Below are 17,411 nucleotides of genomic sequence, written 5' to 3' on the forward strand. Positions count from 1 at the left end.
GAAACTAGAACACATAAAACAGATTGCCAGAGGTGTCCAACCTTAAATATTTGTGGGTTGTTTAGTAAATCTTCAAATCTGTACGCTTTTTTGTGCATCAGTCAATGTTGAGATATATTAGCTACAATGCTGTATTCTGAGCACTTCAGGGCAAGGATGAGGTGGGTAGCACCGTTTTGGGCACTCCGCAATTTGTACATGTAGAGTATACCGCTGGTGACAGTGGTCATTTGATAGAAGAGTCAGCCTCAAGAGTGACATCCAGACTGCAGTCCTTTAGCAATGACATAGGTGGGGTACCCATGTGCAGAATTATTGGAAGGGAGAGCAGCAGAATTATCCATGTCAAAAGCAGCATCTTGATTTGAGGGGCTGAGGCACAGCAGATTGGCATTGGACCTTCTCTAGAATTAAAATGGGCAGCAAAAGGCTTGCATACGGGCCCAATATCCGGTCAGTTGCTTCAATAGTACCTGGATATATTTCACTCAAATGTTCTGTCCAAATTGGTAGGAGCAAATGAAGTGTGGTAGCAGAGAAAAACAGACTTTAAATACTTTTATTATGTCCTTGTGTCAGGCATCTTAAATCAAAATAATAACCAAATAGCAGGAATCACAAGGTGACCCATGCCAGGCGTGAGTAGCTCATACAATCCTTTTGTAAGTCTAGTTAGCCCCAAGGGCGGGGTGCAGTGCATTTAAAAGGGATGCCATGTACTTTTAGTTTAACATGTCCAAGTAGTGAAAAACAGCTAAATTATTTTTTCATTATTGTAAGGCCTATCTTTCCCACAGGATAACATTGGGATTGTGAGTAGCTCATACAATCCTTTTGTAAGTCTGATGCAGCAGTTATAGCGTGGAAAGCAAACACAGATATCAATTAGGGACAGTCTGGTGTTACTGGTTACTACCCTCCCATGTAGCACTTTTCTATACCTGGTACTACCCTTGTAACCGTAGTCTTAGGGGCATGACAACAGTGATACAGAAGGAAACAGGGTTTTCAACCACTGCTTACTTTACGTAGTGACCTTCACATCCAATTAGCCTCTCCTTAAGAAATATGAGGGGCTAAGAGTGTGACACGTTGTTTACCAGGTGATGTTTTCCGAGGTTAAAGATTGCACCATGTCACTCCCCCTTGGTATTTTCGTGGATAGTTGTCAAGTAGGGCAACTGCCTGTGCATCAGAATGAGAAGTTGAGAAAAATAACACAACTAGTCACATTAATCCTTCATGACGAGATCATATTTAGGGGCGAGCGCAAAGCGTGCCGTCCCCTGTAGTAATCTATCTTTGGGCTTCCAACCACGCCCATGTCACGTCAGTCACTCACTTTCATTGGTTCGTGGGCTTGCCTTTTAAAATCCACTTGCTTTCATTTATGAAAGGCATGAATATGCCATGCCTTTTCCGGTGTTTAGCCCACATACACAGCATCGGTAAATTACTAAAAACATACGAGGCTCAATGTCTTCAGCATGGTTTCCAGACTACTTTATCTGTTTATATGGGGTTTACATATCGCGACCGCGCTCGGTTTTTCAGCTTTAAATTTCAGCACGATCGCACTGCGTTTTACAAAGTGCGATCACGCTGTGTTTTTTTTCTTTTAATTTATGTGGCAAGAAAAGTCAGGTTAGGAGTTTTCAATGCTAATAGCTCTAACTCTAGCAAATGCGAGACCCGTTGCAATGAAAATGCTTTTTTAATTATGAAACTACAGTGTGACACAGTTAAAAGATCCCTGGCTCCTTCTTCCTTAAATCTCAGTAATCCAAAGGTTACAGTTAAAGTCTTTTCTTTTGCCACATATAACAAAGCTGTAAAAACCAACTGACTATATGAGAAGCATGAAATAGATGCATATTTAAAGAAAAGCAAGGAAAGATCTGTGCATTACCCATCAATGTATTCAACGTTGAAATCATAGGTTTCATATTTTTCAGTAAGGATCCAACCAAAAACTGTTAGGACATTTCCTGCAAAGAAAGACACAAATGAAACGATGTTACAAAAAACAATATGATCTTTGTTAGTCGTCAATCTGGTTACTATTACATATAACATAAGTGGTATATTTTAGCGTTTATACAGATTATTCGATACAGGAATAACACAATAGTTGTGGTTACTTGGTATTTAGAGTTTACTGAATCTGGCTTTTTTCAGTGGTGATATTAAATAACTTCAAAATACATATGGGGCCTTAGCATAGTAATTGCAGCTGGAAAAGGAAACACATATCTTCTGGGTCATATATAAAGTATGTACATTGATTCTATGCTAATGGGAAACATCACTTACAATGCAGTCAATGCAACGCTATGCATTGACCACGCTGCCATTATCACGCATATGTGTTTACTACAAATATGCGTGGTAACGGCAGAGAAAGCGGTCTAAGTGTCCGAATGGAACAGGAAGGAGCAGAGGTTGGGGTAGTTTTTAGGATAGGGCGGGGGTCAGGGTAGGTTTTAGGATAAGGCAGGGTAGGTTTTAGGGTTCAAGGCAGGAGCAGGGGGTCAGGATAGTTTTTAGGCAGGGCAGGTTCGGTTTTAGGGTACAGGGCAGGGATGGAGGGGTGGGGTAGTTTTTAGGACAGGGCAGTGTAGGTTTTAGGGTTCAGGGTGGCGGGCTTAGGGCTGTGGGCAGGTGGTGGAAGGGGCAGTTTTAAGTGCTTGGGCGGGGTGGAGTATGGTATCAGGTTAAGGGGGCAGGGTGGGAGAGAATGTACCACGCATGCTTTTACAATGCAATTCATTGAAAATGCATGCATGGTAAAGGCATGCTTGGTAAAGGCACGGTCATTGTTGAGACCACGTTGTAAAGGCATTGGTAATATATGCATGCGTTGGTCCATCATGCATCCTATGTTTATTCTAGGAGCGCTTGTGTAGGGAGCAATTTAACCTGTCATCAGTCCCCATTATGACACTGAATATGAGCCATTACTTACTCAGCAAGGAAGCAGGCAGAGCTGATGCCGTTCATGCTAGTGAGCTGCACAAAGCAAGCTATTAAAGTCAGTGGTAGCACTACATGCGACTGCATCGCATACATGTCTTTATTCTTCAATGGAGATTTAGAAACATCAAATATGCATATTAATTTTTTTGCAGAGTTCTAATGCAACCATTGGATGGTGAAAGATACTTAGTTCTACTATATTGGGAACTTATCATCAAAAATTCGTTATCCTGGCGGTGTACTAAAACACAAAATGCAAAATGAGGAATGAAAGAGAAGTTTGAACTAAAACAGAAGTTGATCCAATTGATTTTTTTAAAGTTCATTATGTTAATTTCAGAATACAATTGTACATGTGATATTGGCAACAATCACCATTATTTATAAATTGATCAAATGAAATAACAATAGTAATACAGTAGTGAGTACTTACATGAAGAGAATAACAATAAAAGTCTATAGGGAACACAATAAGTTTTATAATAAGTATGTCTAGCTCTAACCTGGTAGCTCCTGGAGACAGAAGCACGCACAAATGCAGTATGCATGCACATTAGCATGAGAAAGCCTGACCTATTGTTTTTTCATTGATTGTTACTAAATACATTAACACTGCAAGGCCAAGAACAACAAATAAAGTATTCCCAATTACCTACCTATGAAAACACAGGCGAAAACTGCATCAGCACAGCAGGATGAATGCTGCTCGCACTAGGCCTTGGGCTGAAACATCACAACATCTTTTGGGCACACGGTTATTCATCTGAAGTCAATTTTGAGGTATTGCATTAGCTGGATCTGGTGTCATCTCGGGGCAGGGGCAGTGCAGTATTTTAACACCTTACATGGAGTGGATGGACCGATCACGCGCACTGGTCTACCTTCACAGCTCAGAGGATGTCAATGGTTCGTTCATCACTCAGAGCAAGAAAAACCATGGGGTGCAAGCACCCGAAAAGATTAAAAAAAGAGAAATTCAGAATGTCTAGGGATAAGCTTCCCTCGCATCCTGAATTGTTTTTGTTTGGGTCACTGTTTGTTACAGTTTTAGAAGTAAAAGCATTCGGTGGCAATAGGAGTCGTCTGCGTTCACGTTTATCAGTACCAGAGCACAGAACAGTGCAAGGCAATCCGCAAGCAGGAAAACACCTACTACACACCAAAGCGGGGTTTCGGGGTAGGGGGCCAGTTGGCATGTAAAGTTGTCCCCCTGGCTCAAAATATAAATGCAATCTTTCTGTCCCCTGGAGATGTAAGTGGGATCTTTACCCCCAATACTCCCCTCCGGGTTGACAGAAAACCCACTAGTGCTTGGAATATTATTTCTTTTTACAAAAAAATGCCTTTCTCCCCTCTGGACAGAAGATTGGAAGAGTCTACCACAATCTGTCACCTTGGGAAGGTAAAACCTCCACTGAACGCTAGATATGTTATATTTACAAAAATAAAGGGGGTGGGCCAACCCGCACAGACATCGAACCATGCCCCCACACTGTAATTGCTCCTGCAGTCTTTAACTCCCCTCGGGTGGGGGGGAAGGAGCAGAAAGCCCACTACACACCTGCGGTTTTATGTCCCCCCCACACACACCCCCCCCCTCCCCACACACACGCCAGCTAAGCCCCACTGCCTTTTTGCCCCCTGGGAAAGCAGATTGGGGGATTTACTCCTAATTTGCTCTTCCAAAGGACAGAAGGTGTGCTTGACAACAGTGATTTTATTCATTTTTTTAAAGAAGGGTGGGGTAGTTTATCCAAGCATTTGGTCGTGTCTCCATCCTGAGATCCTATGACAATTGGTTGATATTCTGTTATTTATTCTCTGTGTACTGCGCAATAGATGTTGTGAAGTACTTAAAGGAAAAGTTCATAAAAATATTTATTAAAAAAAATCTAACTTCATCAATGAATTGGATTGTAAATAATTATGAAAAATAATCTTAGGACAACTATTTTAGCCACTTCGTGTTAAAAATTACAGTTTAAAGTTTTTAATCTGTACTTTGACATTTGCTAGGATCCAGCTACAGCACTGCCAATGAAAATACCTTTTGGGGACTAGTCATCGGAAGAATATACAAACTTTAATTTTGCATTTGTTCCTCTTGTTGAGTAAACTAAGACTCTGGCTTAGCACTACAAGGTTTGTTTTTACTCCCATGGGTGACACGATTTAACTTTGTTCAATGCACAAATGAATGAGCAAGACAGGTTATTGTATAGTGGCAGAACCCCACTCAATGTATAGTTGAAGTGGTGTCAGTGATTTTGGGTCACTAATAGACCCTAAACAAGAATCCAGGGACACCCAGGTAACTTGAAAGACCAAATTAGTTCTTTATAATATCACACACACACAAACTACTCTAAGAAAAAGGTACTTTAACTAAGAAGCGTTTATTTCATCAGTCTCACCCTGTTGCTAAGCACATCTAAAATAACTACACACAATATCATTAAAACAGGACAAATGAATGTTGTAAACAACGAAAATAAAATGAACATTTCTACCACAGTTAAAATGTTATCTAAGAACCCAACATTCTAAAACCTACTTCTATGTGCTACAATAGGAGAGAATGGGGTAGCATAAGTTACAATTAGAGTTTCCTAGGGAGAAACGACACACTGCATACCTGTTTACAGCAAATTGTCATTATTAGAAATTAGGGAGGCAGTGTTCCCTATGAATGGAAACACAAGTCACATCAGCTCCTCTCTAGCCAGACTTGGCTTGGTATCAGCTTTCAGCATAAAGTGTAGTGGCATCTCTAGCAGTCAAGAGGTTCTCTGGCAGTATCTGGGGCGAAAGACCTCTACTGAAAAGTGGTCAAGTGGTAGCCCTTTTATACCGTATCTTATCAGAGATGGAAATTTCTGACGTACCCTTATGAATGTCTGATATAACCTAAGTATCAAGATGCTAGTCAAAGACGTATTCCTAGAAACTAAAAAGGTGAAAACACTTCAATTTAGAATCATTGTTTTTGTTCTTGTTCTTATGAGACCTTCAGATAGGGATAACAAGGCACTTGCCTGCCTGGGGCAGTTGTTCTTATAAATGTCGTTGTCTGAGTGACTTGACACTTTCACAGGTTCTTGGAAAAGATAAGAACAGACAACATCTGCATTGAAGGCAGAAGGGTCAATGATTCTGCAAAAATACAGGAAATGGAGCCTTGGCATTATCAAGATGAAGTCGATCTTTATGGACTTTACATCACTCTTCTAAATATCAGGCACCCTACCTTGGGGGCGGTAAGGTGTACTCAGTGGTGACTTAATATTTAAAAGCAGGGTTTTTCATCTGTCAAAAACGATTGTGTTGACAGTCCTGACAGCAGGGTTTTAGGCTGCTACAGTCAAGCTATACAGGAAAGGCCTGAAACATGTTCCACGTGCAAATGGCACAACAGGTGCTTAAATCTACAGGTAGCATTTAACTCCAAGACCCTGGGTGCATATACATACCATATATTAGGGACTGATAAGAAACTTAAATATTTCAATATTTCATGGTAATCCAATTCAACCCTGTTGAAGGGGGGCAGTCCCTTTACTCATATTTAGCAGGGGTAAAGACTTAGGCCCTCATTACAAGTTTGGCAGTATTCGGACCGCCATGTTGGCGGTCGTACCACTGATGTCCCGGCGGTGAAAACCGCCAAATTATGACAATTACCATGGCGGTCTTGCCAGCAGTTTACCTTCAATACACTGTCAGTACTGCCAGTGCGGTCAGGCCATCACAGACAGCAGTAGGCACCTTCAGACTGGGGGGACTGTAGGGGACTGTTACCACCAGATACATTACGAGGCTGCACACCGCCAAGGTTTCCAACAAAACCCTGGCAGAAACCAACTCAATAAAAGTAGAAACTCACCTTCAGGAACACAGACACATTCGGAGCCGCATTAGAACCAGAACTCGAAGTCCTTCCATTGCTCCTGCTCACATTACGACTCCGGAACCAGCAATGGCGATGACGAAGGCAACAACCGTAAGTACACCCACCTAGCACACACTGGAGGGAAGGCCATTAGAACACACGCACACACAACACACACAGCCGGGTCATCCAGCGACAGCCATACACACGCAACCACACACCCATACCAACACACACATATGCAGCTACATACACATAGCACACACAAACCACACACACGCACACCAAAAACACACACAGCAGGCCAACACACATGTGCCAACCACACACCACCCCACACACACACATCACCGTCACTTGCTAACAAACACAACACCACCGAGTCACACAACGACATCACAACCGCAACTACACAAACGCGTTGGCAAGCCAATGCACTGCACACCTACATATGACAACACATATTGAAAACAACACGGAACGACAACTCACAACCAATCAACACCATCACACACCCATACAACGTACCGTATGTTACACCACGCCCACACAACACAACAAACATATGACATAGCCATCACCACACACACGGACACACGCCCAACAACCACACAATGGCACACAACACCACCACAACACATCGCACCAAGAAACAATACACAATATAGCTACACACATGCATACAACTACACAATCATATCACACACACACACCCATCACAGCCGGACTGATGGCAGGGCCTCACATACACATGCCGGTCATGCACAACAGCACACACAACCAACACACACACATGGACACACACAAAATAAGGACCACAAACACAAATCCGACATGGAGAAAGAAAGGTAGGACAAGTAGTGTTTGATGGATGCCAACATCTTGTAGGCCCAGATGTATTAAATCGTGAAATTCAATAAATAAATTATACGTATGTACAATACAAGGCCATAGGCCAGTCCAATGACAGAGGTGCCAAAGGCACATTAGGCACCTCACTGTGCCACAACTTGACTCCTGGCTGCAAAATAACCTCCACAGGGTAGGGGCATCAACGGGCAGGGAGACACCACAGTGGCGAGGAGGGGCTTGAGGGGGGTTGGCTTGGGAGGGAGTCCTTGGGTTTGGATTAGGGTTTGGGAGGGGATCCTTGGGTTTTGGGTTTGGGGTCCTTAGGTCTGGGCTTGGGAGGGGGGGTCCTTGGCCTTGGAGGGGGTCGACTTTTTGGCAGGGGGAGGGGCATGGGCACTAGCATGGGTCACAGAGGAGGATTGGAGGTGGAAGGGCTGGACTTGGGGAGGGACACAAAGCACTCTGGGGTCTCAAGGTGTGGGAGAGGGGTAGGGAACAGGGAAAACTCATAGAGGAAACGTTTCTTCAGCACACAGGAGCAGTTATGGCAAAAGGGTTTGGGGGTGGAGGGAGATGGAGTGATGGTAAGATATGTCTTTGTGGGTGTCTTTGGTGCAGGTGTGTGCATGGAATGCTTGTGTGTGCTGGGTGTCTGATGAGTGGGTGAGTGCGAGCGTTTAGGTGTTCTGGGGGAGAATGAGGTGCTGGGAGATGCCATGCTGGATGGGTGACTGTCTGTTGGGGTGGTGCCTGCAGGTATGGTACATGTGCTGCATGTGGGGGTGTCAGTGGTTCTGGTGAGTACGGATGTGGTGATTGGGGTGGATGTCTGAGGGTCTGGTATTGTGGTGACTATGGGTAAGATGGGACTGGTGGCTTGATCTGCAAATGATGATGTGCTGGTAGAAGGAGTGTCAGGTGTACTGTCTGTGAAGGAGGAGGTGGTGGGGGAGTCTGTGCAGGGAATGGATGTTGTTGTGTCTGCAGGTGGGTGTTGTCTCCGTGCATGCCGGCGCTGGGTCTTGTGGTGCTTGTCTTTAGCAGTGCCAACCGTGTCTGTTGAGGTGGAGGCATGTCTGTGTGAATGTGTGCTATGGATGGGTGTGGAGTGAAGGGTTTGAGAATGGGAAGAGGTAGGTGGAGGGGGGACGACAGTCAAATAGGCTGCTATCAGTGAGGAGGCCAGAGCATGAAGGGATCTCTGGAGGCCAGCCATGGCACAGTGAATGCCCTCCAGGAACACATTGCTCTGTTGTACTTGAGCTGCCAGTCCCTGGGTGGCATTCATGATGGTTGACTGACCCACAGAGATGGACCTCAGGAGGTCAATAGCCTCCTCACTGAGGGCAGCAGGGCTGACTTGGGAAAGGGCAGAGGTGCCTGCGGCAAAGGAGACGCCCACCCTCCTTGGTGAGCGGGCACTGGCAACTGGGTGTAGAGCCACAGGGAGGGCGATGCTGGTCAGGGGGTGGTGGACAAAGATGGTGCTGGGGTGATCCCCGATGGGTCCGCCATCGCCAGGGAGAGTCCACTGGAGGATTCCATAGATGAGGGGTTGGATCCATTCTCCTCCATGGAACTCCCCTCGCCCTCCGTCCCACTGGGTCCCTTGATGTCAGTGGTGCCACCTTCCTGGGTCCCCTGGGCTGCTACTTCTCCACTCACCTGTGCCCCTGCTCCTTCCCCAGATGATGCTGATGCACACAATGAGAGAGAGAGGGAGGGACCGAGAGGGATAGGGGCAAAATGGTTAACATACACCTCCCATTGACACAGCTAAACATGTATATCTTTCCCAATACATATCATGGGTAGGCAATCTCATTTGCAAAGACACATTACCTACATCATGTCAGGACATGTCACTACTACGCACACCTGTCCGCAATCCTCGCACCAACAGCAAAACCTATGTTGGACTGCACTACTAGGCTCATCCCCATGATGCCAACTAATGCCCTCTTAGGCTGCCAGAGCATTCCTTGCATGCACTATCAAATCTATGCCTGAATACACATCTTACCTCTCCATTCACCTGTCACCCAATGGATGTGCAGCTGACACAACAGAACACTGCAGGCCTCTACAGTGACAACACCTGAGTAGTCCATGTCCTCTAGAATATGTCCATGACAGTGAAGACAACTCCACTCACTGAGCACACATAACCTACCTGTCTTTACACATGGCTGGCCACTCAGTATGGTGCTGCTATTATGGAGGACAACACACAAATTGCCAATGCCAGTCAGACACCCAAACACTTCACATCAGATGTCTACTATGTGAATATGTGTTTTAGCCATGTGAGTAGTCGGATCCCATCACAGCGCCAGAGCTGCTGTCACAAAACACAGTCATCACCACTCAGCAAACTGCTAAGTGCATCCACAATGGGCCATGTACCACATTTTAAACAAACTAACACATCCACTGAGTGCAGTGTCACAACAGATGTACCTCTGGAACACACATACCACATCATGGACCACTTCCCATTCCACCATACATGCAGTGACACCAGTTGGACTAAGCACCATGACAACTCCATCCTCACAATACAATAATTGGCAAACCCTGTCACTGAGGCCAGACGACACACATCTCAGGTGGCAATCCTTCTGCATGCATGGGGCGCACATGGACAAACTTCACTGCTAGTACACCTAAGACACATCCCACTACCACATAAGCAGCCTAAGGAGACTGTTTGCAACAGTCCAGTCACATCAACACGCAATGTGTCATGCAATACCCAAACCACTCCTAATCTGCCACAACCTAATAGCCAAGCCAAGCTGTAAGAGTCACAGGCCATCTGAAGTGGCCCCAACTATCCATGTCAACATGATGTAGGCAGTCAGTCAGCAATGCAGCAGAGGACAAACTAGGGCTTTGTCATACATTGTCAACATCAGGGCAGTGCGCGCTCTACGGGCGACTAGAATGCAAAAACCTAGCACTTTCAAGATAACATAATTTATGCATTGTGCTGATATGCTGTTGTTTAACCTTTTGCATTGCAGAGTTTAACCCTGAAGACTTATGTTCAAGGTGCTTATAAATACTATTCATTGGCAATGTACTGCTGCAGGTTTTCAGAGTGTGTCAGGGTGTGGTCCCTTTCCAGGGCCTTCTAGAAGCTTCCCCTGCAGCATGCCTGGGTGTGGTTTGTGGGTTGGGCCAAGACTCTATAAAAGGGAGCCAGCCCAGCTCCACGTGCTCACTATTCAGAGGTCCCGGTGCAGAGCAGTAGCAACTTCCTGAGCTCCTGTTCCGGAGGCCTACTTTGATCTTCCAGGCCTTGCCCTTTCACTTTGTTGGTGATTCTTGATCAGGGCGGTATGATGGGGGTCAGGCTGGGCCCCCGATCCCGTTCTCGAAGGCTTTCGAGTTCTTGGGCCTAATTTGCATGATAAAACAATTTTGCTCTTATGTGTGTGAATGTGCGTTCAAAGTTTTATGGCATTTTCATGCTGACACTTGAATCGGCAAAACGTGCGATTCTTTACTCGTGCACAATTCATGTTATTCATTGTGCGCTACCATTTTATGGCATTTACTAGGTAGCATTTGAATTGGCAAGACGCGCGATTCATTTCCTGTGCTTAATTCATGTTATTCATTGTGCGCTACCATTTTATGGTATTTACTAGGTATCATTCAAATCTGCAAGAGGCGCGATTCATTTCCTGTGCTTAATTCATGTTATTCATTGTACGCTACCATTTCTTGACATTCATATGGTGGTATTCAAATCGGCAAAACGTGCGATTCATTTCCTGTGCTTAATTCATGTTATTCATTGTACGCTACCATTTCTTGGCATTCATATGGTGGCTTTCGAATCAGCAAGACGCGCGATTCCTTTCTTGTGCTTAGTTCATGATATTCAGTGTGCGCTACCATTCCGTGGCATTCACATGGTGGCCTTCGAATCGGCAAGACGCGCAATTCATTTCTTGTGTCTAATTCATGATATTCATTGTGTGTTACCATTTCATGGCATTTACGTGGTGACATTCAAATCGGCATAACGCGTGATTCATTTCTTGTGTTGAACTCATGCTACTCATCGTGCGCTACCATTTCATGGCATTCACTTTGTGGTGCTCGAATCGGCAATACGCGCAATTCATTTCTTGTGTTCATTGTGCGCTACCACTTCATGGCATTTACTTGGTGGCCTTCAAATCGGCAAGACGCGTGATTCATTTCTCGAGTCTAACTCATGTTATTCATTGTGCACAATCATTTCATGGCATTTACAAACCTTTGTGAAAATCTACAATGTGCGCAATTCATGTTCCTGCATTTTAAGAACTGTAAAGTGTTAGAATTCTAGATGTTATATTGTATTTGCATAATAATTCCCTCAAGTACAATTCATATGGTGTTATAGAAATCATTCAGATTATTTCCTGATCCTCATGCAAAAGACTATACTTGAATTTGAAAGCGTAATTCTAGAAGGTTCTGATGTTTCTAATTCATGTGTAACATTTCATTGAGTGGTTCATTGGAAAGTTGTATTAATCTTTCTTGATTCCCTCACAGGTATCCAGTCATCTTGAGGCTTAGTTATTTATGTCCATGCTTAAGTTATCCATGTTTCCAGCATGGCAATGCTTAGAGTCGTAGCCTAGTAATGATTAATATGATATAATCTTGATATTGTGTGTTTTAACCTTTTGCTTCCTACAGGTCTTCTTCCCAGCTGTTCCCTACCTAATCCCCTTTTCCCCACTTGGACTCTCTTAGACTCTGTGACATTCTAATCAGAGTATTGGAGCTGTCTTGTGGTGGACGTGTTGGGAACGTGCACAGACCCGAGGATCTGCTGACTCTGACATACATGCCATATACACACCATGGTGACACATCAGGGATCTCCCAGGGCACTTACCCCCACCATTACTAACTCATCCCCACAAGTATTGCTCCTAGGAATACAACATCTGTACAATCAGTACTCATCAAATCTACATGTCTCAGTATTCCAAGCTGCCTACCTACAGATACCCTACAGTCAGAAGATCGCCTACATATACCTACTCAGTTCCCAGGGTAGTAGTTCTGCCCCATGAAGGCCAGTTCTCTGGTGGAACTATAATGCCAGACCCACAATCTGTCTATTCCAGAAACAATGCATGCTTTACATAGTCCCAGTGATGAAAGGACAGTCACGCAGTCGCATATACAGGTAGCCTACGCAGATGGCAGTGGACTGACACCTCAGAGTCGCTAATACAGATGGAGGGAGCTGCTCATACACAACGCGTGGGTGCTACTGACACTCACATCCATTGTATGGGCAGGATGGAGTCACACATGTGCCTATGTCGTTAGTGCTTCTCCACATTACAGATTTGGAGAGGTATGGAACAGGGATGATAATCCACTGACAGTAAGCATGGGGACACATCTACAAAATATATTCTGCTAGGGTGCCTATTGCCAATATCCAAATGTTGATGCACATGTAGCATTAATTACAATGGCACTTTGCCAGCATTGAGGCACCCAATCTCAATTAGAGCCAGACAAGTCCCAGGATCCAGTTAGTACTCACCCTCTTGTGGCTGCTGTGCTGCCCTCAAATGCCCATCCACCTCAGGGAAGGCCACTTCCAAAATGTAGGCCATTAGGGGGGTCAGAGTCTAAGGGGCACCCCTCCCTCATTGGGAGGACATCCCCAGCTGGGCCTCTGCGGTCTTCCAGGCCCAGCGTCTCAGGTCCTCCCAACGCTTGTGACAATGGGTGCTCTGCCGGGCATAGACCCCCAGGGTCCACACTTGCTTAGCGAGGGCATGCCAGATCACATTCTTATGATGGGCCTTGACCTGCATGGGTCACACAGACAGAAGGAGAAAGTAATGTACACTGGCCCCATACCATCAGTACTGCACTCTGAACAGCAGACCCATCACATGCCCACCCATACCCACCTCACGGTTCACAAGCCTAAACTCCATGCCCCCTGCATGCATTTACTCCCTGACCAGTTCATTTACACCATTCACCCTCACACACCCTCTATCACTCATGACTATGGAATTGGGCTCACGTGCTCCTCTGATGCCCCATACAGCTGTCCATGCAGGGGTAGGACCCTTTCTACCAACTTCTCGAGCTCTTCCCAGGTGAAAGGCAGGGGCCCTATCACCTGCAGGACATGGCAAGATGGCTCCCAGAGACAGTACACAACAGCTCAGTTCGTGGAGGTCTTGCTTGCTGGAATGTCAGGAGTCAAGTGAGCAAGGCGGCAGAAAATGGTGGTCACGGCCGCCGCACACAGCACCATCATCGCCTGTGCTGATCGCCATTAGCCCCAGTCCCCCTAAGGCAGCAATGTTACCCAATGAGGAGTTGGATGGCGGTTGCCACCGCCTAACGCCATGATGACATACGGACTTAGCTCACTTCCACCTGTCCTGTGCAGCAGGACAGGCGGCTGCCATTTTAGGCACATATCATGCCTTGATGTAGCAAAATAAGTGCTCCATATGCCTTTTTCAGCAGTAGGTGGAGTAGGCCTCAGTTGTGCCATCATGGTTTGTCACAGACATGTGACATGCATGACACAGTGACTGCATGTGGCTAGCTGTCTAATGACCAGCATGTCTGGTTACTAGTCGGCTGATTGGCCCTGTCACCGTATTGGTAAATGGCATGACTACATACATGCTCAGTCCAGGACAGGTCAGTGTACCATAAATGGAACATGACACATGTGATGTATGTCAGAAACTATAGGTAAGGGGCAGAAATGTGCATCAAGGGTAGAGTCCATGCCACTTCATCATGCCCAATATATTATGTCAGCAGTGTACTGCATGTCTGCAGTCTTTGGTGTGTGCTATTTTGATATGTACTGCTAACATGTGTGGTGTCCATATCACATTTTACATCCTTCCCTCTCTATCCTGGAAACCATGTCAAGAGTATATTGAGACATGCACCAGTGTTCCGTCCACTAGTGGACCTTGCAACCCTGGAGAAGAGGCATATAATTCAGACCTATTGTCTCAATTGTCAGATCATCATGGATCTATGTACCCAGTTGGAGCCTGCCATTCGTAATCCCTATGCCACCCCTCCCACAGTTCAAGTCCTGTCAGTGCTACACTTTCTTGTCATAGGATCCTTTCAGATTACAGTGAGCTTGGCAGCAGGGATGTCACAGCCCATGTTCTGTTTTTTGTTGAATGATGCTACATTAGGTTCCCCCAACAAGGGGATCTGGCCTATGTGATGGCAGATTTCTATGATGTCGGACACATCCCTCATGTGATAGGGGCCATAGATGGCACCAATATACCCCTGGTCCCTCCCAGTGCCAATGAACATCTGAATAGGAACCACAAAAACTAAAACTCCATCAATGTGCAGGTTGTGTGTGTGGCAGACTAATACATCTCCCAAGTGACAGCCAAGTTTCCTGGATCAGTGCATGACTGCTACATTCTGCGGAGCAGCAAACCCACATAATGGTATAACTACAGATAGAGAGGGCTTGGCTCATTGGTATGTATGCATTTGGATGTGTGTCTCTGTTATAGCACCTGCCATCACAATATTCCCTGTGTCTCTACCTGTATTGTAACAGGTCCTAGTTCTGTGCACACAGGTGAACCTGGCTATCCTAACCTTCCCCGGCTTTTAACACCAGTGAGGTACCCTGCCACTGAAGGTGAAATCCGTTTCAATGAGCCACATGGCAGGACAAGGGGTGTAATTGAAAGGACATTTGGCCTGCCGAAGGCCAAATTCAGGTGCCTGCACATCTCTGGAGGTGCCCTCCTCTACAGTCCCCAAAAGGTATGCTAGATCATAGTTACCTGCTGCATGCTCCACAATCTGGCCCTGAGACATCAGATACCCTTACTAGGAGATGAGGAGGAGGCAGCTGGACCAGTGGCTGGTGATGCAGAAGTGGAAAGTGATGAGGAGGCAGATGACGAAGGTGCAGCTGACTCCAGGGCAGAGCTCGTCAATCAGTACTTCCAGTAACATAAAGGCATGCTGTGTATGTATTTTCATGTGTACTATTTCTACATAGTTTGCTGTCAATGGTCCTCCTGATTTAGTTTATCAGTGGTGGTGTAATGTGTACATAACCCTATGTGTGCGTACTCTCTGCAGGTTGCAAGATTCACATCTCTTATGAACAGGCCTGTATTGTGATATCTGTCCTGCATTCTCCTGTTCATGTTTCACATTTCTTAGGGCCTGTTTAGATGGCTATCTACACTGGACACAACAACTATGAACTGCATATGTGCTCTGTGTGGTGCTATGCCTACAATCCTGATGGTAGTCTCTGTCATGTTCTTTTTGCACGTTGTATATTTGGATGTACTCTGGTGTGTGGCTGTACTAGTGACTCCTTTACATTTACCTTGGGACATATCTGTTGTACTGTGTCTCCTGAAGAGGCTGCCTCCCTCTGCAGTCCCTTACACTGCCTTTTAGATTGTGGCACCATACCCACATTACATGTTGCAGACCAAACATTTGTATGTGTACAGTTGAAGACTCAAAAGCAGTAGCTGTTATCTATAGTGTTTATTGTAAATTTGGTGGGAAACGGGTGAAGAGTGTTCATGGTACATGGAATCCTTAGTGCGGTTGGCCCAGCTGTAGGTAGCACAGGTCCAGTGTCCATGGGCCGTTGGAAAATGGAGTAATGACATTTAACAGTCAACAGGGTGTCTCAGTGGCACACAAGGGAGAGTAATAAGTAGAGGGTAACTTCCTAGCAATGGGTTTTGTCTTGGCATCTGTTGCAGCTGGATGTCTCAATGGACATCCACGTTTGCGGAGGGGTTCCTCAGATACATGGAGGGGTCCCTGAAGCCTGTGGTTCCCCTGGCAGGGCCCCCATTCCACTACCAGCCGCTGATGTAGATTGCTGAGGTGTGATGTGGCTAGTGGAAGGGGCCTGCTGGTGGGTGGAGGAAGCACTCATGATGGGGGTGAGGTCTCTGAGCACCCCTGCAATAGAGGCCATGGTGGCATTGTGGGCCAGCCACTACTGTATGACCTCCTGGTGGTATTCCCTCTGCAACCTCTGGTTTTCCTCCAACATGTTAATGATCTGGCCCATCCTGTCCTGGGATAGTTTATATGCTCTCAGGACTTGGGAGATGGCTTCCTGGTCAGAGGCCTCCCTTTGCTGCCCGGTCCTCTAGCCCGCAGGTTCCCTCCCATGCCCTCTGCCCCCAAGTGCCTGTGCCTCTTGCATGGTGTGCCCTCTCCCAGTTTCACCAGGACCTTCATTGTCTTGGGTGTGAGGGGTGGACTCAGGTCCCTGTACTGTGGGGCACACAATTGTTTGAACAGTCTTTGGGGCACAGGTTTGGGGAAAAAGGGTTGGCTGAGATGTTGTTGCCACAGGGTGTGGGGGGGGGTTGATGTGGGCACAGTGCAGAAGGGCGTGGTAGACTGTCCAGGGGTCCCAGATGGGTCAAATAGGTCATCAGTGTCCAGACATTCAGCGGTGTTGTCCTCCCTGGGGCCTTCATCCTGAGGAGGGCTGGAAGTCTCTGCTAGCCTCTCCGTGTGGCTGTGGCAGGGGTACCTGTGAGTGGAGGGAGAGAGAGTTAAATAGTTAAATGTTGGAGGTATGTATGGTTGTCTGTTAGTCTGATGCATACTTGATCTCCAGCAATGGCACTGACGGGTGCAGCAC

At 46.0% G+C, this 17,411-nt stretch overlaps 1 protein-coding gene across 1 annotated transcript in view; it reads right to left on the bottom strand.

The window, feature by feature from the left end:
- The window catches only part of PKHD1 (PKHD1 ciliary IPT domain containing fibrocystin/polyductin), a 1,684,711-nt gene that overhangs the window by 1,517,322 nt on the left and 149,978 nt on the right, over nucleotides 1-17,411 (bottom strand). Inside the window, exon 7 of the mRNA XM_069236642.1 lies at nucleotides 1,910-1,988. Coding sequence (XP_069092743.1) covers nucleotides 1,910-1,988 — 79 coding nt within the window. The remainder of the gene's footprint in view (nucleotides 1-1,909; nucleotides 1,989-17,411) is intronic.

Source organism: Pleurodeles waltl, chromosome 5 (genome assembly GCF_031143425.1).
Source record: "Pleurodeles waltl isolate 20211129_DDA chromosome 5, aPleWal1.hap1.20221129, whole genome shotgun sequence".
NCBI classification, from domain to species: domain Eukaryota; kingdom Metazoa; phylum Chordata; class Amphibia; order Caudata; family Salamandridae; genus Pleurodeles; species Pleurodeles waltl.